At 41.9% G+C, this 25,151-nt stretch overlaps 1 protein-coding gene across 2 annotated transcripts in view; it reads left to right on the top strand.

Annotated features, from left to right (window-relative positions):
* The window catches only part of tarbp1 (TAR (HIV-1) RNA binding protein 1), a 162,806-nt gene that overhangs the window by 74,152 nt on the left and 63,503 nt on the right, over nt 1-25,151 (top strand). For both annotated transcript variants that reach the window (XM_080200799.1, XM_080200800.1), the window contains exons 18-22: nt 9,271-9,470; nt 9,771-9,842; nt 13,263-13,383; nt 20,603-20,713; nt 22,118-22,267. In XM_080200799.1, coding sequence (XP_080056925.1) covers nt 9,271-9,470; nt 9,771-9,842; nt 13,263-13,383; nt 20,603-20,713; nt 22,118-22,267 — 654 coding nt within the window. The remainder of the gene's footprint in view (nt 1-9,270; nt 9,471-9,770; nt 9,843-13,262; nt 13,384-20,602; nt 20,714-22,117; nt 22,268-25,151) is intronic.

Here is a 25,151-nt window from a genome sequence, read left to right on the forward strand (position 1 = left end):
ACAGGTAGCCATTTATGATCAGATGTTTTCCTGTAGGAAGGGGGAAGTATTGCAAAATGGCACTGAGGCAGAAGTTTTAAGTTAATTTATTAATGTCACAAGTAGGCTTACATTAACACTGCAATGAAGCCACTGTGAAAATTCCCTAATTGCCACACTCTGGCGCCTGTTCGGGTACACTGAGGGAACATTTAGCATGGCCAATGTACCTAACCAGCATGTCTTTTGGACTGTGGGAGGAAACCGGAGCACCTGCAGAAAACCCACTCAGATACAGGGAGGATGTGTAGACTCCGCACAGACAGTGACCCAAGCTGGGAATTGAACCCAGGTCCCTGGCGCTGTGAGGCAGCAGTGCTAACCACCGTGCTGCCATGCCAAATTCAATATCCTCCACTACAAGTATATATTGGCCAAGGAAATAGGATAGGAGAAAATACAAGAAAAATATTTGGAGGTGAAGAATTTTTCCAGAGCAAGTGTTTGCATGTGGATTAGGTAGATAGGAAAGCTCTAAGGATTATACAATCACTTCATATTATAATTAGAAGCGATGAAGCTGGCATCCTCTTGTTACGTTGTCATTTACCGAAAGTCTCTTGCTGCTATTTTGAATTTTGTGCATTAAACTGTTGAGCGGTTAAATAATGAAAGCTTATTCTCTCAACACACTTTTGATCCCTCAAAATGCTGTCTCTTTCCAGATTATTAAAATTGAATGTTGAAGTTTCTGCAATTGGATTTAAATAACCTTGAGGAAAGCTTAAAGATGTAATCTGTGATAGGATCTTGGTCTTGCTGTATTTATTGTTTCATGTTTTAGATTTCTAAAAGTAGATTATAACCATCTGCTATTACTGGAGGATAGTTGAGTGTTTATCAATCTCTGTACAAATTAGCTGCGGGTATGACCTAATTCTCTGCTGCTGGTGAATTATTCATTTACTCAGTCATAGGCTTAGATCTATTTTTCTGTAGATTGCTTGCAATAATATCTCCATTATATTCTAATTTTCTCTTCATTGTCAATCTGTGTTGACCTCTAGTTATTTTTAAGTAATGGTCATTTAATTCAAGTGTTTGATATGATGGAACAATGAATTTTCTTTGCTTTAACTGTGGCTTTCAGTTTATTTCTGGCTGCAGTGTAATTTGTTTCCACTTACTGAAAAGGAATAACCATCGGTTTATCAGGTTACTGTTCTTTCTCTTCCTTCATGTTTCCAAGCTGAGATGTCTATAGAATTATAGAATCCCAACAGTGCAGAAGGAGGCCATTCAGCCCATCAAGTCTACACCGATCACAATCCCACGCAGGCCCTAACCCATAACCTGACGTATTTAACTTGCTATTCCCTGTCATACTTGGGTCAATTTAGCATGGCCAGTCAACCTAAGCCGCACATGTTTGGACTGTGGGAAGAAAGCGGAGCACCTGGAGAAAACTAGGTGTTGATTGTTTAACACTAGTTAAAGTTTATTTATTAGTGTCACAAGTTGGCTTACATTAACAGTGCAGTGAGGTTACTGTGAAAATCCCCTAGTCACCACACTCCGGCACCTGTTCAGGTACACCGAGGGAGAATTTAGCATGGCCAAAACACCTAACTTGCACATCTTTGGACTGTGGGAAGAAACTGGAGCACCTGGAGGGAACCTATGCAGCCACAGGGAGAACGTGCAAACTCCACACAGACAGTGACCCAAGCTGGGAATCGAACCTGGGCTGCTAGCACTGTGAGGCAGCAGTGCTAACCACTGTGCCATCATGCCAGCCCACTACTATAGTAACATTGAGTGTAAGCCGAGCTTTGATGTAAACAAACGCTCAAGCTTTACTTTGGATTACTGTCAGATCCTGCAGGTTGGATTACCAATTCATAACTCACTCCCAACAATCTAATATTCAAACGTTGCCAGAACTGCTCAGATTTTCCAGCATTCTCTGTTTCAGATTCCAGCATTCACCCTATTTTGCTTATCTAATGTTCTGTTTGTGAGTGGTGCTGTGAGGTGTACTGTGCTGGAAATGAGATTGCAATGCAAAAGAAAAACACAAAACTGAAAGAATCTAATCATATTCTCAATGTTCTGGCAGCAATGAGAAGAAAGTTATGTGCATTTATCACCTGCTGGCTGGGCATTTAATCTCCCAGGAGGCAATGAAGCAGAGCAATCGACATAAAACATTTTTTTTAATTGCCAGCGAGCACACATTGTGATTCAGCCCCAGAACCATATTTAGTTGTCAGGATGAATGCTCAGTGTTGGAGAAAATCACAGATTCAGCAACAAAAACCTTGCACAATTTTGTCACAAGCAGAGATCCATATTTTAATGGAAGTAATGGATCAAAGCTGTCTGTCCTATTTGGTTTTTAATGCTCAGCAAGTCAAAACAGACATTGATATTTGAAGACCTGTCGGAAATGCAAACCTTTTAAGTTCATGATTGCATTAATAGGAAAGTAATGAATGCAGAAACGGCTGTTTTCAGAAGTGAAGCAAGATATTCCCGTTCTGCTTTGGACATCCAAAGGATGCCTGGCCAGTTTGTTGGATAAATTCAGGATTACGTAAACAATTCTTTGGTCCACGTATTTAATCTACAGATTAAAATTCACATTATTTCTTTTAAATTAATGGGTTTTGTCCTACAGCCGAAGTATTATATCGTGAATTTAATTTCAGGAGCTGCTATCTAGTTGAAACATGCTTGATGTCAGGTACAATGACATTAAATTAGATGAGATGGCTTTTGATCAAAGGGAAACTGATTCAAACCAAGTGATTATTAGGAAATGACATGTTGAGATAATTGCCACGGTAATGCTGTCAGAATTTATGTAACAGCTTGTTGGTATTAATCAAGCCTGCAATCAGCAAGATTTAAAGTTCATTTGAAAAAGTTAGTATCGGAAATAATTCTTCTTGACTAATTTGTGGGCTGTTACTCTTTCATGCAATAAACATAGAATCCCATACACCGATGGGTGACGGTGGTAAGAATGAAATACCCTTCACTTCTAACCTATTTACGGACCAGTTATTATGCTCACCTAAACCTCGGCACGTTTACTTGCTGCTTCCTGGAGGAGTCCCACATTGCCAGATACTTGGTGCCTGATTTAGGGACTTGGCATTAGGAAGTTTGGGGGGGGGGGTGGGGTGGTTCTGCTGAGAGCCACCTCATGCCCTTACTGCTAGCTGCCTCCTCAGTCACCTTCCTACTATCACTCACCTGTACGTGGGACCATGCTGATCCTTGGCCTCAGGAGTGTGCAGTACTAGCAGTAGCCACTACCTACCAAATGGTGCTGTTGAGCAATAAGGAATGACCTCTGGCCAGCAGCTCTCGATAGGCGGGACTTCTGCCCCTTAGGTCCTTGGTCCCAGGGAAGGCCAGCCACTGCCCAGCTAATGATTGGCACTTTATGAAGTGGACTTTCCTGCAAAGAGACAATGAGGGGCTCTTACTAGCGCTCCAGCCAGCAGCCGAGCTCTCATTGCCTCCATTAAATACTGCCCTCTGACTCATGCCCAGAAATGGAATTCAGTGATTTGTTTTTGGTTACTTGTGAATTATTCGCCTGTGAAGACACACATGCAGTTTTAATTGGTTAATGGGTGAAGAGTCACCCACTCCTAGTCTCAACTGTGCTGCCTCATAACTGGTTGCTTCAGAGGCGCGTGCATGCACAAGATTGCTCCCTTCTCCACCACCCTTCTTGACCTAGCATAACACTGGGCAATAGTTTAGCATATTTTTTGTCATAGACTGGCTGAGGGGATTAAACTACAAAGATCGGGATCTGGATTCATAACAGCCTACGAAATATTAAAGCTGTTTTAAAACCTGACCAGCATTATAAATGACCAGAACTAAGATTTCACAACACAAATATAAGTTGAAAGGATCCACCTGATTTTTCTGGCCATTTTACCGTTTCGCAATGGATATTGTTAAAGGCAGCACTGTCAGGCTTATTTTCCATCTTAAGATCTATGTGATGAGGGAGGGAATATATTCATAAACATGATGAGAGATGCTTTATTCACTGTAGGGGAGTATAGATCATTGACTATCCTTTCATAGTCAGCTATTTTTGGTAACATTTCGAGGTGCAGAAATTGGGATCAAGTTCCCAGTCTGCTTCGTTAGTAAGACAACACCAGCTATCTTAACTGCTGCTGAGAGTCCAAATAACTCCCCAGGTGATTCAGTACATTCTAAAATGATACTTCGTAAAACAAAGGAGCTAGTTAGGGAGAGATACTCCTATGATCAACATCCTGAGACCAAGAGGGCAGTGCACATGGGATTAATTTGAGTGCCAAAAATTAAAATGTCAACTTAAGTCTTGCTGGAACTGCCAGCTCAATTTTGATCCTTGCTAATGGGATTGAAAAGATGATGGGAAAAACCTTTTGGAAAGAGGTTTTATGTAATAGTGTGAGAGCCTAGAATCTTGCACTCAGGCAACCTTCTGAATGTGAGTGGGGCAATGTACAATTCATATCCTTGATGTGAAGTAGGCTAACCTTGCTGAGATTTCTGGAAGCGGTCTAGTTTAAATAAGCAGGATGCATGTTAAGTGTTGGGTATTTCACTGATTGCAGTTCTCCCTGTTGAGGGATAAGAATTAGTGTGCTGTGGTAGAGTGTAAATGTTTGCAACAAGTTAAAAGGACAGTTCTTCAAATTACTTGCCTTGACGCATCTGTGTGCCACCTAGTTTGTGTAATGTGACAATGCTCCCCTCAAAAGAAACTGGATGGGCCAGCCGGCATCAATCTAGGCATCAGAAATGACAGTGGCAAACTCAACTCTGCAAAATTCTCCTTGCCAACAACTGGGGGCTAGTGCCAAAGTTTTCACACAGACTAGTCGAGCAATAGCTTGACATAGCCATACTCATGGAATCATATCTTACATATAATATTCTAGACATCACCATCGCATTCCAGGATATGAGATGGTGACACTAAAGTGCATGGCAGGGTAAAGTGTGCAGAGCACGCTGAAAGTCTGCAAAGGGACATGGTCTACATGAATGGGTGAGGGTCTGACAGATGGAATATAATGTTGGTAAATGTGAGGTTGTCCATTTTGGTAGGAGTAACAGTAAAATGCACTATTATTTGAATGATAAAAAATTGCAGCATGCTGTTGTGCACAGGGACCTGGGTATCCTTGTGCAAGAATCACAAGGAGTTGGTTTGCATGTGCAGCAGGTAATTAAGAAGGCAAATGGAATTTTGTCCTTCGTTGCTAGAGGGATGGAGTTTAAAAACAGCAAGGTTATGTTGCAGCTGTATAAGGTGCTGGTGAGGTCACATCTGGAGTACTGTGTACAGTTTTGGTCTCCTTAATTGAGAAAGGATATACTGGCACTGGAGAGGTGCAGAGGAGATTCACTCAGTTGATTCCGAAGTTGAGAGGGTTGTCTTATGAGGAGAGTCTGGGGCTATACTCATTGGAATTCAGAAGAATGAGGGGAGGTCTTATAGAAATGTATAAGATTATGAAGGGAATAGATGAGGTAGAAGCAGGGAAGTTGTTTCCACTGCTGGGTGAAGCTAGAACTAGGGGGCATGGCCTCAAAATAAGGGAGAGCAGATTTAGGACTGAGTTGAGGAGGAACTTCTTCACACAAAGTGTTATGAATCTGTGGAATTCCCTGCCCAGTGAAGCAGTTAAGGCAACATTATTGAATGTTCTTAAGGCAAGGATAGATACATTTTTGAACAGTAAAGGAATTAAGGGTTATGGTGAGCACTTGGGTAAGTGGAGCTGAGTCCTTAAAGATTAGCCATGATCTTAATGAATCATGGCTCAAGGGGCCAGATGGCCTACTCCTGCTCCTAGATCTTATATCCTTATGATCTGTCCTGTCCCACTGGCAGGACAGACCCAGCAGAGATGGCAACACAGTTGGGAGGGAGTTGTCCTGGGACCTCTCAACATCGACTCTAGATCCCATGAGTTCTCATGGCACCAGATCAGACATGGACAAGGAAACCTCCTGCTGATTACCATGTACCGTGCTCCCACAACTGATGAATCAGTACTCCTCCAGTTGTGCACTGTTAGTAACCAAGCTGGTTGAGTCCTCAAGGACATTGCTGCTAGACTGGGTCTGTGGCAGTTGGAGAGGGAAAAACAAATTTGACATCACCCTCACCAGCCTGCCTGCCTCAGATGCATCTGTCCATGATGGTTTCGGTAGGAATAGCTATGGCACAGTTCTTGTGGAAGTTCCTTCTTCTTTTGAAGAAACCCTCCATTTTGTGTGACACTACCACTGTGTAACTGGAATAGATTTGGAACATTTCTAGCAACTCAAGACTGGGCAACCATGAGATACAATGGGCTATCAGCAGCCGCAGAATTGTACCCCAACACAACCTGTAACCTCATATATCCCAGTCTGCCAACACCACTGAGCCAAAGGGTCAATCATGATTCAATGAAGAGTGCAGGAGGCCATCCTGGGAACAGCACAATTCATAGTTAAAATGACCTGTGAACCTGGTGAAGCAACAACACAGGACTACTTGCATGCCAAACGGCATAAGCAGCAAGTACTGGACAGAGTTAGGCAATTCCACAACCAACAGATCACGTCTAACCTCTGCAGTCCTGGCACATCCAGCTGTGAATGGCGATGGACAATCAAACAAGTCTCTGCAGAAAGGGACTCCACAAATATCTACGTTCACAATTGGTGCAAAAGATAAACCTGAAGCATTTGTTACAATTTTCAACCAGAGGTCCTTCATGGATGATCCACCTTGACCTCCTCTGAAGGCCCTTTGCATCAGAGATGCCAGGCTTCAGCCAATTTGATTCAGTCCATGTTATATTCAGAAACAGTTGAAGGTTCTGGGTACTGCAAAGGCTATGAGCTCTGACAATATTCTGGCAATAGTGCTGATGATGTATTCCAGAGCTTGCTGTACCCCTAGCCAAGTTGTTCCAGTACAGCTACAACACTGGCAGCTAGCCAACAAAGTGGAAAATTGCCCCATTATGTCCTGTGTGCAAAAATCAGGACAAATCCAACCAGATGAAATACAGCCCCATTAGTCTACTCTTGTTCATCAGTAAAGTGATGGAAGGGGTCCTTAATAACGCTGTCAAGCGGTACTTGCCTTGCAATAACCTGGTCACTGGCGCTTAGTTTGCAGTCTCCCAGGGTCACTCAGCTCCTAATCTCTCATAACCTTAGTTCAAACTTGCACTAAAGAGCTGAACTCAAAAGGGGAGGTGAGAGTAACTGCCTTTGACAGCAAGGCTGTATTTGACCGAGTGTGATATTGAGGAGCCCGAGCAGAACCAGGGGAAAACCCACTGCTCGTTGGAGTCATATCCGGTACAAAAAGGGATATGGTTATTGGAGGTCAATCTTCTCAGTTCCAGAACTTCACTACAGGCTCTTCAGGATAGTGTCCTCAGCTCAACTATCTTCAGTTGCTTCATCAATGACCCTACCTTCCTTCCTTCCATCATAAGATCAGAAGTGCTGGATGTTCACTGATGATTGACAACATTTAGCTCCCTTCATGAATCCTCTGAAACTGAAGCTGTGCATTTCCAAATGCAGCAAGATTTAGACAAAATTCAGGCTTGGACTGACAAATGACAACATCTGTGCCACATGTGCCAGCAAATGACCATACCCAACAAGAGAGAACCTGATCAGCTGTGATGAAGGATCACCCTGACTGGAAATGTTGGCTGTACTCTCTCTCCACAGATGCTGTCAGACTTGTTGAGATTTTCCAGCATTTTCTGTTTTTGGTTCAGATTTCAGCATTTGCGGTATTTTGCCAGAATCTAACCATCGCTTCTTAACATTCGATGGCTTTACAATTGCTGAATCCCCCACAATCAACATCCTGAGGGCTACCATTGACCAGAAATTGACCTGGATTAACCACTTAAATGCTGTGGCTACAAGGAGAGATTAGAAGCTGGGAATCCTGTGGAGAGTAACTCACCTCCTGACTCCCCAAAGCCTGTCTATCTATAAAACACAAGTCAGGAATGTGATGGAATACTGTCCCCTTGCCTGGATGAGTGCGGCTCCAAAAACACTCAAGAAGCTGGGCACCATCCAGGGCAAAGCAGCCCAGTTGACTAGTAAACCTTCCACAAACATTCACTCCCTCCATCATCAATGAACAGTGGCACGGTATGTACCACCTACAGATGCACTGCTGGAACTCATCAAGGCTGATGAGACAGCATCTTCCAAACCCACTGTGACTAACAGCTAGAAGGACAAGGCCAGCAAATGTATGGGAACACCACCATTTGGAAATTCCTCTCCATTTGGGGTGGCATGGTGGTTAGTACTGCTGCCTCACAGCGCCAGGGTCCTGGGTTCGATTCCTGACTCGGGTCACTGTTTCTGTGGAGTTTGCATGTTCTTCCCATGTCTGCATGGGTTTCCTCCGGGTGCACTGGTTTCCTCCCATAGTCCGAAAGACATGCTGGTTAGATGTATTGGCCACGCTAAATTCTCCTTCAGTGTACCCGAACAGGCACCAGAGTGTGGCGACTAGGAGGTTTTCATAGTATCTTCATTGCAGTGTTACTGTAAGGCTACTTGTGCCACTAATAAATAAACTTTAAAAAGACATTCACCATCCTGATTTGGAAATAGATTGCTGTTTCTTAACTGCCATTGGGTTAAAATCCTGGAGCTCCCTCCCTAGCGACATTGTGGGTGCACCTTCATCACATGATTGTAGAAAGGCAGCTCACCTCCACCTTCTGAAGGGTTATTAGGGACAGACAATAAATGCTGGCCTAGCCAGCAATGCTCACATCCTTTGAATAAATTCAATACCAAAGCAAAATGCTGTAGATGCTTGAAATCTGAAATAAAATCAGTCAAATGCTGGAAATACTCAACAGGTCAGTCAGCATCTTTTCGGGTCAATGACATTTCACCAGATTGAAATAAGATAGAAATGTAGTAGATTTTAAGCCCTTTGGTTCTTTCCATTGGTTCTAGTATTTCCAGTACTATAAACAAATAAAGTTTGTTTTCAGACTTCTCTTGGTATTCTAGCTAATATATTTATCCCTCAGCCAGCTTCACTCAGGTTATGTAGTCATGTATCTCGCTCATTGTGAGGCCTTCCTGTGTGCAAATTGGTTGCTATGTTTTCTACAACAGTGATTAAACTTTGGCTGTGATGTGCTTTGGGAGCTCAAAAAAGGCATTGCAAAAATGTAAATTCATCTTTTTATTTTTTAGATTACGAACAAGGTGCTTGAAATGTCGCAAACCAAAACTGGAGTCTTCAACGTGTTAATTACTCACTGTTGCCAAACATGGTTGCCCGCTGTTTGTACTTCTAAAGGTTTTCTGCCAGATTCTTTCGCAAGTGCTGAAAATCATGTTGATCTTTTTGTAGAAGCGTGCCTGTTTGGGCCGGTTTTCAGGAAGGATCAGAGGTAAAATGATGTAAAATATTTTCATGAGCTTAATTTTTAAAATTAATGATGTGTCTTCACAAAGTCAGTTTTGACCTCATGCTTTTGTCATTTTGCAAAGTTTGCCAGTAGTAGTGGAAAGGTGAAAAGTCAAAACGCTAAAATATGTAATTATTTTTCAATTGTGTTATCAGAGTGTAAGTTTAAAAAATTCTGTTGTGCTTTGTCACAAGTTGGCTTTGATTTTTTTTTCTTTGTGTTCTAAATTTCTGATGGGTTTTTAAACGATTTAAAGTGTCGAATCTTTTTCTTTTTGTCCAGGCTAATTCAAGATGTACACATCCACATAGAACTGCTGGGAGATGAATGTGCAGCCAACAGAGCTACTGAATAGTAAGAGGATAGGTGGTTTCTGAATTAGTAACTGCAGGAATGAGCAGAATTGATTTGGATGAGAGGGGAGAAATGATTCATGATCCTGGAAAATGCCCACGCATTTTGATTGTGATTCATTCACAAATCAAAATTCACTCATATTCCTCGTAAACAATTAACCTGCAGTCACCAATACTGCTCCACAAAATGGCAAGTGAAAAGGGGATATTATTTTGTGCTTTTTCTGGCTTTTTATTTCAATATTCCCAGAGCAAAATATTTATGTAATTTTAATTTAACCTTGAAATACATGCTCCTTTTGTTTACAAATATGTATTATTTATTGTTGCTACCTCTAGCATTCTTTATCACTTTTAATCCGCTGCTTTCATTTAACTTGGATTTACTACTTTTTTATCTGCTCCTTACATGACTTAGTTGTTTGGTGCATTTGGCTACTTCATGTTTGTGGATTTGGTTAATTCCTGTTTGCACAATGTATCAACTGGAATCTTGAGCTGGAGAGCAAAAATAGGAAAAAAATTGGTAAAATTTATTTGGAGAACCACTTAGCACTTTGTTTGCAGATGCATTAGATTAAGTATTTGAGCCTCAAGAGTGTCTCATGGAATTGATGTGGGCGGCACTGCTGCTTCACAACTCCAGGGTCCTGTGTTCGATTCCTGGCTTGGATCGCTGTCTGTGTGGAGTTTGCACATTCTCCTTGTGTCTGTGTGGGTTTTCTCCAGGTGCTCCAAAGATGCGCCGGTTAGGTTGATTGGCCCAAAAATTGCCCCTTAGAGTCCTGAGATGCATAAGTTAGAGGGATTAGCAGGTAAATATGTAGGGATATGGGGGGGTGGTAGGGCCTGGTCGGGATTGTGGTTGGTGAAGACTCGGTGGGCCAAATGGCCACTTTCTGCACTGTAGGATTTCGATGAATTCCCCAATCTTATGATGCATTCAAGCTGCACTGTTGAAGCTAAAGTCCCAGCACATGTCTGATGCCAGGGAAGACCAGGAAAGTGTGTTGCTTTGAGACACAGGCACTCTTTGCATTGCCACGTTTCTCAGTGGTTAGCACTGCTGCCTCATAGTGCCAGGGACCTGTGTTCAGTTCCTGGCTTGGGTCACTGTCTGCGTGGAGTTTGCGTGTTCTCCCTGTATATATGTGGGTTTCCTGCAGGTGCCCTGGTTTCTTCCCACAGACCAAAGATGTGCAGGTTAGGTGCATTGTCCATGCTAAATTCCCCCTCAGTGTACCCGAACAGGTGCCGGTGTGTGACGGCTAGGAGATTTTCACAGTAGCTTCATTACATGGTGAATATAAACATAGTTGTGACTAATAAATAAACTTTAATATAAAGTTAAATAATGAAGAATGCCAGACTACAGCTCCCAACAGTGCGTAGTTAAAGTTTATTTGTTCGTCACAACCAGGCTTACATTAACACTGCAATGAAGTTATTGTGAAAATCCCTCCAGTTGCCACACTTCGACGCCTGGTCGAGTACACTGAGGGAGAATTTAGCATGGCCAATGCACCTAACCAGCACGTCTTTGGACTATGGTAGCGTCACATGTGGATAGTGTACACTGAGGCTGGGGTATCTAGGAACTAATGCAACTAAGAAATAAATTGACTTGGAGAACATTGGAGAAGAAAGGGGCTCTGCTCATAAATGAAAATAATGTCTGTGGGATTGGGATAGTTCTTGGAATGGTAGTAGGGGAGAGATGTGGAGAAACAGAGGCTTAAACAAAATAACTAAGAAGGAATAAAGGCTTCAGAGTGAAGGGATGGAGAGGCATTGTTTGGGAGAAGTGCGGTGACAGAAGGTTGATAGGAAGAGTGCAGGCTTCCACTTGGATGAAACTCTGTTCTGTGGAGACTGAAAAGCTGTATTCAGGGAACTCTTAGTTTGGGGGGAACCACTTCTCCTGGTAATCAGATTGCAATAATGTCAATCTAGTCATGCTGATTGAAGGAATATGCCATTTGCTTAACTTGAAAAACATTTTTTGAAAATACTTTCAAATCTCATTGTTAAAACCATCCCATTCTCCAGTGAATACAGTCTGGACATGAATGCTTGCAGGTGTTTGAATCAAGAAAATTTCCCATCTTTTTTTCACAGAATTAGATGCTTACTGAGTCAGTACCCTCTGTCTTGCACCAAGTATGTTGCATCAAGGACATCTTCCCCATGCCTTAATCTGGGTATAATTGTTACTGAAACATTTTGATTGCATTTCATGTCTTTTTAATACAGGGTAAAATAAATATGCTTGTTCAGTATAACTTGGGTAAAGTGCTCCCTGAGAAAGTAATTTGGCTTGCAACACAGAGTTGATAGTTGAAAACAGTAATATTGTTAATCATTTAACCAGTCAGTGCTTAATAGGGAGCTTAACTGTTGGCTTTGTTACTTCCCATTAAATATATTTTTCCTGAAGTGTGAAGGACCACATTCTTGTGCTGCAATCCAGCTGCTTTGTCACGTGGATGAGGAAAGTATCAATGACCTTTTAAGATTGAGATTATGGTTAATTGTCAGTTTAACCACTATGGCAGTGTAACCAGGAAGCCAAGTTGTATTTTGCAACTTTAACATTTAGGCTTCTTTTTTAAATAGAATGCATACTTAGAAGCTATGTAATGCACCATTCTTCCTTGCAATTTTTTTGAGAACGATTTTCACAGTCATCACTTATGTTATTTTCTTTAAAATGTTATTTGAACACATTGAAACGGTTCATGAGGTCAGTTGTTTCATAGTTGACTATTAGTCAGAATGCTTCGAATAAAAGAGCAGTGAGCATGTGGAAACCTTTTTTGCATACCTAATGACAGCTGGGTTAGAACAACATTAACAGACGCCTGAGAACTGGTTATTTACCAGGTTGCACATTTGGCACATGTGGCATTTGACCTGGAGAGGTTACATGGAAGTAAACACTGAACAGGAATTGGGAAGTAAATATTCTCAGAAAAATATCTATTTATTAAATGGGCGGCACGGTGACACAGTTGTTAGCACTGCTGCCTTGGACCTGAGTTCGATTCCTGGCTTGAGTCACTGTGTGGAGTTTGCACGTTCTCCCCGTGTCTGCATGGGTTTCTTGCAGGTGTTCTGGTTTCCTCCAACAGTCCCAAGATGTGCAGGTTAGGCACATTGGCCATGCTAAATTGCCCTTTAGTGTCAGGCAGGTTCGCAGGGTAAATGCATGGGGTTATGGGGATTGGTCCTAGGTGGGATTGTGGTCAGTGCAGACTTGATGGGTGGGATGGCCTCCTTCTGCACTATAGGATTCTATGATGCTATGATATTCCTTAAGTGAGGCTGGAGATGGTAGCGTTTTGTGAGCTATTATTTGGATGACACTTAGTAACTTCTAAAATCGTTGATTTGTTTTGTCATTTTACCACCTTGATAGTGAAAACAGAGATGATCAAAATGTGCGGATTTGGGCAATTAACTTCCTCTGTCAATTGAATGGGTCGAATTCATTACACAAGAAATTCATCGAGACTCTTGTCAGCAAACTCTTTGAAAAGGTAAGCTTCCTAGAACAAGTACCTCTGGCATTTGCACACAGGGTGATTTTTTACTGGATAAGATAGATTCTGGCACTGTTATGATCACACATGGAAGTAAAGTATAGTTCAGCGTAACAGCAGAAAGGATCCTAACTATAGTACCATGTGACTACATTGCTGAGAAAATTGTATTTTATATCCATATCTAGTGTCTGTTATGCATCTTTCATTTAAGAACTTAATTTAAATACCTGTTACTTTAATAGGTGATGCTGTGATGGGCTTCTTCGGTGTTAATGGTGATTGACTCTGCTTTTTTGTATTGAGAATACATCACCAGGTGGTTACTTAGTTTGGCCAACAATGCCTACAAATCGCTCAGATTGCTTTGAGATGTGTTTCATCCAGCACTTTTCTTCTCCCAACTACTAATGTCCAAAATGTAGACTTGTGCACAATTAAAAAAGAATAACTATATTGTCAAACATATATACTGAATTGTGCTTGCCTCTTTAACAAAATTAATTATAAAAATATTTTTTGGAGGCCAAGCTACTCCCTAACACCTTCATGTTTTTGCCCAGTGCTGTATTGGGTTATTCAATCATAGCATGTGCAATATGGCTAATTTCTCTGATGCATCAACACTATTTAATTACTTATACTGATGGAATATTTTTAGATTCCAGCACTTGTTATTTATAGCTTTATTAAAATGATTTCAAAAACAAAAAGACATGATTAAAAACTTAGTTGAGATACGAATTATTGAGTCTTTTTAAAGGGAAACTGTGAAAAATTACTTCTGATTACTTAGAGTCATAGAGGTTTACAGCATGGAAACATAAGAACATAAGAAATAGGAGCAGGAGTAGGCCATCTAGCCCTTCGAGCCTGCCCTGCCATTCAATAAGATCATGGCTGATCTGCCGTGGCTCAGTTCCACATTCCCACCCTCTCCCCATAACCCTTAATCCCCTCTCTTATCAAAAACCCATCAACCCGCGTCTTAAAAATATTTAGCGAGGTAGCCTCCACCACTTCAACAGGCAGAGAATTCCAGAGATTCACCACCCTTTGAGTGAAGAAGTTCCTCCTCAACTCTGTTCTAAACCGCCCCCCCCTTTATCTTGAGGCTGTGCCCCCTAGTCCTACTATCCTTTCTGAGCGGGAAGAGTCTCTCCACCTCTATCCTATCCATCCCATTCATCATCTTATACGACTCAATGAGATCTCCCCTCATTCTTCTAAACTCTAACGAGTACAAGCCTAGTTTATTCAGCCTCTCCTCATAGCTCAACCCCCTCAACTCCGGCATCAGCCTAGTAAACCTCCTCTGCACTCCTTCCAAGGCCAAAATATCCTTGCGTAAGTACGGCGCCCAAAACTGCACACAGTACTCCAGCTGCGGCCTCACCAATGCCCTATACAGCCGCAGCAAGACCTCCCTACTTTTATATTCAATCCCCCTCGCTATGAAGGCCAGCATCCCATTCGCCTTCCTGACCACCTGCTGCACCTGCAAGCTGGGTTTTTGCGACTCATGCACAAGGACCCCGAGGTCCCTCTGCACCATCGCCTGCTGCAGTTTTTCTCCACGTAAGTAATAATCCTTCCTACCATTATTCCTACCAAAGTGGACCACCTCGCACTTGCCAACATTAAATTCCATTTGCCAGTTCCTGGCCCATTCGCCCAGCCTATCTAGATCCCCTAGTCCTACTATCCTTTCTGAGCGGGAAGAGTCTCTCCACCTCTATCCTATCCATCCCATTCATCATCTTATACGTCTCAATGAGATCTCCCCTCATTCTTCTAAACCCTAACGAGTACAACACCCTCTGCACAATTTGCCGTTCCACCAATCTTGGTGTCATCAGCAAATTTCGACACCATGCACTCGGTTCCCTCCTCCAGATCATCTATATAAATGGTAAATAGCTGAGGCCCCAGCACTGACCCCTGGGGCACTCCACTAGTCACCATCCACCAATCCGAATAGCACCCATTGACCCCCACTCTCTGCCTCCTATTTGACAACCAGTCCTCTATCCACGCTAACACCCTACCCCCAACTCCATGTCCCCTGACCTTCTGCAATAACCTCTTGTGAGGTACCTTGTCAAACGCCTTCTGAAAATCAAGAAAGACCACATCCACCGGCTCTCCTCTATCCACCGCCCTAGACACATCCTCATTGAACTCCAGTAAACTTGTCAGACACGACTTCCCTTTAACGAAACCATGCTGCGTCTGCTCTATCAAGCAATTCCCCTCAAGATGTCTCGCTATTTCCTCCTTGATGACGGATTCTAACATTTTACCTACAACAGATGTTAAACTAACTGGCCTATAATTCCCTGCCTTTTGCCTGGCACCCTTCTTAAACAACGGCGTAACATTAGCCGTTTTCCAATCTTCTGGCACTTCCCCGGAATCCAGCGACGTCTGGAAAATGACCACCAAGGCATCCGCTATCACCTCCGCCATTTCTTTCAGAACCCTCGGATGCATTCCATCCGGTCCTGGCGACTTGTCCACAATCAGCCCCTCCAGTCTGTCGAGCACCACCTCTCTAGCAACAGTAATGTCATTAAGACCCTCCAGTCCTACCACCTTTCCATCTCTAACACCCGGCAAATTATTCATGTCCTCCTCCGTGAAGACAGAAACAAAAAAGTTATTCAAGACCTTAGCCATATCCCCATCCCCTACCACTAAGTCCCCCTTCTCATCCTCTAAGGGACCAACGTTCACCCTAGCCAGCCTCTTCCTTTTTATATATTTATAAAAACTCTTGCTATCCTTTTTTATATTAAGCGCTAGCCCAGCTTCATAGTTTCTCCTACCCTTCTTTATCAACTTCTTTGTCAATCTTTGTTGACATTTAAACCTCTCCCAATCCTCTTCTCGCCCACTACTCTTAGCTACTCTAAACGCCTCCGCTTTTAATTTAACACTTTCCTTCACCTCCTTCGTTATCCACAGCTTATTACCTCTCCTCCTACTGTTCTTTTTGACCATTGGAATAAATTTCTGCTGAGCACCAAGAAAGATCTCCTTAAAGATCCTCCACTGCTCCTCAGCAGACCTACCTTCCAACGCGCTGCCACCATTTTTTTTTAAACCAAGCCAATTGGCCCGTATCCCGCTATACCCACCTTAACCGCATAACTCTCTAAATGCTTTTTAGAAGACAAAACTGTACCTGCCTCTACTACTACCTCTGGTAGCTTGTTCCAGACACTCACCACCCTCTGTGTCAAAAAATTGCCCCTCTGGACTCTTTTGAATCTCTCCCCACTCACATTCAGCCTATTCCCTCTGGTTTTAGGCTCCCCTACCTTTGGGAAAAGATACTGACTGTCTGGCTGATATGTACCCCTCATTATTTTATAGACCTCTATAAGATCAGCGATCAGTCCTCAGTCCTCTACACGCTGAAGAAAAAAGTTTGTCTATCTAGCCTCTCCTTATAACTCAATCCATCAAGTCCCGATACCACCCTAGTAAATCTTTTCTGCACTCTTTCTAGTTTAATAATATTCTTTCTATAATAGGGTGACCAGAACTGTACATGGTATTCCGAGTGTGGTCTTACCAATGTCTTGTACAACTTCAACATGATGCCCCATCTCCTGTATTCAATGTTCTGACCGATGAAACCAAGCATGCCGAATGCCGTCTTCACCACTCTGTCCACCTGTGACTCCACTTTCAAGAAGCTATGAATCTGTACCCCTAGATCTTTGTTCTGTAACACTCCCCAACACCCTACCATTAACTGAGTAAGTCCTGCCCTGGTTCAGTTGACCAAAACGCATCATCGCGCAGTTATCTAAATTAAACTCCATCTGCCATTCTTCAGTCCACAGGCCCAATTGATCAAGATCCCGTTACAATCGAAGATAACTTTCTTCATTGTCCAATATGCCACCAATATTGGTGACATCTGCAAGCTTAGTAACCATGCTTCCTATATTCTCATCCAAATCATTAATATAAATGACAAATAACAGTGGACACAGCACTAGTACTCGTTAGAGTTTAGAAGAATGAGGGGAGATCTCATTGAGACGTATAAGATGATGAATGGGATGGATAGGATAGAGGTGGAGAGACTCTTCCCGCTCAAAAAAGACAGTAGGACTAGGGGGCACAGCCTCAAGATAAAGGGGAGGCGGTTTAGAACGGAGTTGAGGAGGAACTTCTTCACTCAAAGGGTGGTGAATCTCTGGAATTCTCTGCCCGTTGAAGTGGTGGAGGCTGCCTCGCTAAATATTTTTAAGAAGCGGGTTGATGGGTTCTTGATAAGAGAGGGGATTAAGGGTTATGGGGAGAGGGCGGGAAAGTGGAACTGAGCCACAACAGATCAGCCATGATCTTATTGAATGGCGGGGCAGGCTCGAAGGGCTGGATGGCCTACTCCTGCTCCTATTTCTTATGTTCTAATCCCTGAGGCACACCACTGGTCAGAGGCCTCCAGTTTGAAAAACAACCTCTACGACCAAGCTGTGGCTTCTGTCAAGAAACCAGTTTTGTATCCATTTAGCTACCTTGCCCTGGATCCTGTGAGATTTAACCTTATGCAACAACCTACCATGCAATACGTTGTCAAAAGCTTTGCTAAAGCCCATGTAGACAACATCAACTGCACCGTCCTCATCTACCTTCTTGATTACCCCTTCAAAAAATTCAATCAAATTTGTGAGACATGATTTTCCACTCTCAAAACTATGATGACTGTACCTAATCAGTCCATGCATCTCTAAATGCCTGTAAATCCTGTCTCTTAAAATATTTTTCAACAACTTGCCCATCACAGATGTGAAGCTCATTGGCCTGTAGTTCTCAGGCTTTTCCCTGCACTCCTCCTTAAACAAAGGCACAACATATGCACCCGCCAATCTTCAGGCACCTCACCCGTGGCTATCGATGATTCAAATATCTCTGCTAGGGGGACCCGAAATTTTCTCTCTAGCCTCCCACAATGTCCTGGGATACACTTCATCAGCCTCTCCTTATAACTCTGGCGATTTATCACCTTGATGCGCTTTAAGACTTCCAGCACCTCTTTCTCTGTAATATGTACACCCCTCAAGATATCACTATTTCCCAAGTTCCCTAATATCCATGCCTTTCTCAACAGTAAATACTGATAAGAAATATTTATTTAGGATCTCACCCATCTCTTGTGGATCTGCACATAGATGACCTTGTTGTCCCTTAAGAGGCCATACTCTCTCCCTAGTACTTTTCTGGCCTTTATGTATTTGTAGAAGCTCTTTGGATTCTCCTTTGCCTTATCTGCCAAAACAATCTCATGTCCCCTTTCTTGCCCTCCTGATTTCTTTTTAACTCTACTTCTATACCCACTATACTCTTCAAGAGATTCACTTGATCCCAGCTGCCTATGCACAACATTTGCCTCCTTCTTCTTGATCAGGACCTCAATATCCCAAGTTACCTAGGGTTCCCTACTTTTATCAGCCTTGCCCTTCACTCTAGGAGGAGTGTGCTTACCCTGAATACTGGTTAACACACTTTTGAAAGCCTCCCACTTATCAGATGTCCCTTTGCCTTCCCACAGACTCCCCCAATTAACTGTTGAAAGTTCCTGCCTGATGCCATCAAAATTGGTCTTGCCCCAATTTAGAATTTTAACTTTTGGGCCAGACCTGTCATTCTCAATAGCTATTAGAATTATGGTCACTGGTCCCAAAGTGATCCCTCACTAACGCTTCTGTCACCTGCCCTTCCTTATTTCCCAAGAGGAGGTTTGCTCCCTCTCTAATTAGGCTATCCACATACTGAATGAGCAATTCCTCCTGAATACAATCAACAAATTTCTCTCCATCCAACCCTCCAATACCCAGTCAATGTTGGGGAAGTTAAAATTCCCTATTTTTCTTGGAGTTATCTGTAATCTCCTTACATACTTGCTCCTCAATTTCCTGCTGCCTATTTGGGGGCCTATAGTACAACCCTATCAAAGTGATTTCCCCCTTCTTATTTCTCAGTTCTACCCATATAGACTCAGTGGCCAAATCCTCAGATATATCCCCTCTCAGTACTGCCATGATGTTTTTTCTAATCAAAAGTGCAACTTCCCCTCCTTTCTTACCTCCTGTTCTATCTTTCCTATAACATCTGACCCCTGGAACATTGAGCTGCCTGTCCTGTCTGTCCCTTAGCCATATTTCAGTAATTACTATAATATCCCAGTCCCACGTACCCATCCATGCTCTGAGTTCATCTGCCTTGTCCGTCAGGCCTCTTGCATTGAAATAAATGCAGTTTAACCTGGACTTCCCTTGCTGTCTGAGTTGCTTTTGTCTGATCTGTCTGGTACTCAGATTACTGACACTGCCTTTACTAATTAATATACAATTTAGATTTTTGTAAGCATTAGAATACATTGTACATTGAGTTGGGGAGAAAGAGGGATTGACTTGCGCACAAGTTTGAATTTTGAAGCCAACTAATTCTCCATCTGTCCTTTGGCAGTTTGAAAAGTAATTGCTAACTTTTTACACTTGTGAGACCGGGCTTTGGATGGCTTACATCTCTAGCTCACATATTTAGATTGAGATGGGCCCTCAAGTACGTTGATAATGTGCCACTTCTACAAGTGCCAAAGCATCCATTGTAATAGGCAGCATATGCATTCACATTTCACACCTAAGGTGTGCCACACAACATTTTGCTAACACAGTGTCTCTTGCCAATGCAAGACGGCAGTCTGTGCATGTGCATCAGTCCATACATGTGTGGAAGTCCAGTGATGTCACTCTGCTATACCCAGCCTTCCAATATCACTCTACACACGTGGAGACGTTTGCACATGCTCACTTGAGAGTGATGTTGCTCGAGACCCACTCCTGGATCATATGTTGGCAATGCTTGTTTGCCTATGCCATTCCTTTCAGTGAAAATTGAGTAGACAGTAGTGTTCTTGGATTTATTTAAAATCTTTACAGAGTAATATGTAATCTTTTCAACTCTTGTGTATTTTTAGAACTTATAATTTAGTTGTGAGATTTATCAAAAAGGGTGATGCAAATTGAAAGTCTATTTATAATGATGCTTCTTGGACTGTGGATCTTATTTTTACAATGGGTCTTACATCAATGTGCAGCCAGGTGCTTACCCAAAAAGTAGTATTGTTTATCTTGTTTTGGATCTAACTCCAGAATTCCTAACCTAAACCACATATCGCTATTTCATAAATTCACAGGATGAAGAGCTGAGGAAGTCGAAAGGCCGGTATTATGTGAACTCTATGCTGCATCGACTAAAGAACAGAATTTGGCAGACACTGCTTGTATTGCTACCTCAAATGGACCAGGTAGAAATGTTATAAACTGCTGGCTATAATTTACAGTCACAAAGACACAATAACAAATTGACCGTGAAGGCATTTTCTTCTTTCCAAATGTTAGTGTCTGAGAGCAGCACTTCTTACTCCTCCAGTAGCCCTTCCAAAAGCACTTTTCAGATGTTAATTGTCTAATTTTCTTCTCTGGTTGTCCTATTTGTTGGAGGAGACAGCACAGATAATTGTATGGTTTTTGCACTTTAAAAGAAAATGTAATTGTGATGCATTGTGAATACTTCATCAGAGGATTGTTTGTGGGTATTTAAAAATCAGACTCAAAGTAAATTTATTGAGATTCATTTGGGTCAACAGCCGATTAAAGCCTGTTTTGACCTGGTCTTCCTGTCCATCGTAAAATCCCTACAGTTTAGTTTAATTTTTAAATTCACCACAAACAATCCTCTGAAGTGTTCACGATGCATCACAACTGCATTTTATTTTAAAGTACAAAAACCAAACAATTATCTGTGCTATCCCCTCCAACAATCAGATCAACCAGAGAAAGAAAGACATTCAGCCCATTGAGTCTGCACTGACTGTCTGACAGAGCATCTTACCCAGGCCCTATCCCTGTCACCCCATGTATTTACCCTGCTTAATCTCCCTGATCTACATATCTTGAGATACTAAAGGGCAATTTAGCACGGCCAGCCTGCCTAACCTGTACATCTTTGGATTATGGGAGGAAACTGGAACACCCAGAGGAAACCCATGCAGACATGGGGAGGATGTGCAAACTGCACACAGTGAACCAAGGCCGGAATTGAACCTGGGTCTCTGGTGCTGTAAATCAGCAGTGCTAACCACTGTCCCACTGTGCCACCATCCTTCAGTGATCCCTGGCTTTTTTCCGCTGGAGTTTAGAAGAATAAAGGGCGACTTAATTGAAATGCACGAGGTGCTGAGGGATCTTGAGAAGGTGGATGTGGAGAGGATGTTTCCTCTTGTGGGAGAGTTTAGAACAAGTGGTTGCTATTTAAAAATAAGGAGTTGCTCATTTAAGACAGAGATTAGGATAATTTTTTTCCCTTGAGAGTGCTGTTGAGTCTCTAGAACTTTCTGCCTTTCATGGTGGTGAAGGAGCCTTTGAAATTTTTTTAAGGCAGAGGTGGATAGATTCTTGATGAGCAAGAGGGCGATAGGTTTTTGGGGATGGGCAGGAGGTGTGCAGTTGAGCTTACAATCAGATCAATGGCCTTAATCAATGGCCTTATTCAATGGCGGAGAAGGATCGAGGGGCCAAATGGCGTACTCCTGCTCCTCACTCATATGTTCGTAAGCAAGTTTGCCTTCAGTTTGCAATCACCAGCAGCATTGTAGTGGCATCTTCTAATTGATGTGTATGTTTAAACTAAACTGTTATCTGTTCCACAGGTTTTCCTGAGCAGCATCATTGAAACTGTTTATCAGTCTGGTTTCAGTGATAATCAGGCATCTGTAAAATACTTAATAGAATGGTTTATCATCTTGATACTACAAAAATATCCCGAATTTATTGATTCTTTCTGGCAATGCTTCAGTTACGTAAGTAAAACAGTATTAATTAAATCTAATCATTTCTCTTGTATTCTTAATTCCGTTCTTGAAATCTCTTTGGATAATGCAGAGTAGTAGAGGGACATCAGTAAGATCAGGAATTTATATTTCAGTAATTAATTTGCTTTCTTGTAGGGTTTCACTTTACCCATGACATTCCAATAATGGTCCATTATACTTGAGTTAAATATGATCACTGCCACTTGTGTAATATCCTCTGTCTTCAGAAGAAAGTAAGTGTAGAAAATAGAATAGCCTCTGAGTGCTTTGGTTGACATTAATCAAGTCCAAATAACTGCTGCAGAAATTTAACTTACATTGTTACTTCTTAAGAGTTGGTCAGCAAAGGACAGTTGCAGACATGTCTGCAACAAAAATAACATATAGACATGTAACATAGGAACTAGAAGCACAAGTAGGGAATTCAGCCCCTCTAGCCTGCTCTGCTGATCTCACCTTGGCTTCAACTCCATTTCCCTACCCCTTGGCCATAACCCTTCAACCCATTGCTGATTAGAAGTGTGTCTATCTTGTAATGAGACTGTGCGATTTAGATATATTTTATCAGTGGCACAATGGTTAGCACTGCTGCCTGACTGTGACAGGGACCTGGGTTCGATTCCTGGCTTGGGTCGCTGGCTGTGTGGAGTTTGCATGTTCTCCCTGTTGTGCGTGGATTTCCTCCCACAGTCCAAACGTGTGCGGAATAGGTGAATTGGTCATGGTAAATTGCCTCTTAGTGTCAGGGGGACTAGCTCAGGTAAATGCGTGAGGTTATGAGTTTAGAGCCTGGGTGGGATTGTGGTTGGTGCAGACTCAGTAGGCCGAATGGCCTCCTGCTCTGTGGAATTCTATGATTCTGTGTTTGTGGAGAACTGCTTTAAGATGCAGTGTTTTTCTACAGAATGAGTGTTTCTGGAAGGAATGCAACAGATGCTGAAAAAGCAGGATAATGACTCATTTTAGCCATGTAAGTGTTTATTTAGCAGAAGGCTTAATGGGTGTTTTTTGAGTCAAGTTATAATGTGAGTTAGGTATACATGGACGGAGTCGTGTGATATTAGAAATGGGAGGATCTAGGCTTGTAATAGAAAAACATTTTCATTTTAAGAAGTGCAGTTGCTGACTGCAGCTGGATAAAGGGAGAAGCATGGAAGTTCTCTCTCTGAAAGCTCCAGAGCTGTTAACCCAAGTCAAACAAAGTATGCTTAAAGTTGCTAACTAATTTTTAAGTGGGGTTTGAATCCATCAGAGAAATATTGCTGAATATGGACTGAAGAGCAATAAGAAGTTGAGTTTTTTCATGTTTAAAGGTTATTCAGTTGTTAAAAGTACTACATTTTGTTTCAGTTATAGGTAAACTGTGTTATGAATAAAGCTTGTTTTGATAAAAGAACCCTAATTTGTCAGTAGAAGCACTCCTGGAGTGAAGTATCCTATTCTCACATTTATCGCAAAATAGAAAAATTGTTGAGGTCTCGTCTGGCTTCATAATATACTTTGGGGTTTCCGATCAGTCACCCTAACAGACTTAAATTTACTCAATCTCTCGGCATCCACCACACTCTGGGGCAGTGAATTCCACAGATTCCTTTTGAGAGAAGTAATGTCTCCCCATTTCTGTTTTAAATCTGCTACCCCTTCTCCTCTTGTTCTGGATTGCTCCACAAGAGGAAACATCCTCTCTACTGTTACGAGTCAGGGCAGAAACTCCAAGTGCTTTATAGAGACTGCCTGAACCATAAGTTTTTTTTTAACATTGTATTTGGCTAGAATGAACATGATATGTTTCTTTTCAGGTATGATTCAACAACCCAGTATGAACCTTTTATCAAATAAAGTTTATTTAAGAATATGGTTAATATGTATAGTAAGAAAATTAGCAATACCTTTTAACAATTACAAACAAAAAAGAAAGAAAACAGCCACAATAATGTTAAATCTTAATTATTAAAGCTGTTCCAACAAACCAAAACCTTTCATGGAGAAATTTTTTTTCACAGGCTTAATACAGAGTAGGTTAAATCTCACTTCACTGGAATGAGCCTTTTTGAAGGCTGCACTTTTCTTCCAAAAGGCAAAATATTGCCTTGAGATAACCAGCAAAATTTACAAATAGGACAGGGAGACTTGAGCTTCTTTCTTGCTGATGCCCCTGTGAAAACTACAAAACTAAACTACAGCCTCAGAACTCTCAAAACTAAAACTTTAACCTCACTGGGGGGAAAAAAAATTGTCCACGACACATGATCATAAAACTAATGCAGGATCATAAAACTAATCCTAGAGTAAACGCAACCCCATTTAAACTCATTAAGAAGCAATAAAAGAACTCATCATTGTCAAGCCAGCAACAATGACTTCACTGAAACTGTGAATGAATAAACCACTGAAACTGAGAGTTACAGAAATCATGTTTAAAAGAAAACCTTTCTTAAAGGGACACTAACATCACACTGTGTCTACTTTGTCAATTGCCTTTATCATCATTTTTACTTCAATTAGATCTCCTCTCATTCTTCTAAATTCTGGAGAGTATAGGCCGAAACCACTCAATCCCTCTTCATAAGAAAAACCCCTAATCTCTGGAACCTATCTAGTGCATGTCTTAAATATCGTAAAATATCCCATGGTTCTTTGCACAGGAATAATTGAAAAACATTTATGCCATGCCATGCTATGTAACAAGATGTGATCATGGGCTGGATCAAAGACTTAGCTTCAAGCAAATCCTTGAAGGAGGAGAGGGGTGAAATGTTTAGGGAGGAAAATCCAGAGCTTTGGGTCCGAGGCAACTGAAGGCATGGCTGGCAGTGATGGAGTGATTAAAACTGGAGGAGCACAAAGCTGGAGAGTTCTAGGTCTGGAAGAG

This window comes from Carcharhinus amblyrhynchos, chromosome 12 (genome assembly GCF_965287045.1).
Source record: "Carcharhinus amblyrhynchos chromosome 12, sCarAmb.v2.hapA, whole genome shotgun sequence".
Lineage (NCBI taxonomy): Eukaryota > Metazoa > Chordata > Chondrichthyes > Carcharhiniformes > Carcharhinidae > Carcharhinus > Carcharhinus amblyrhynchos.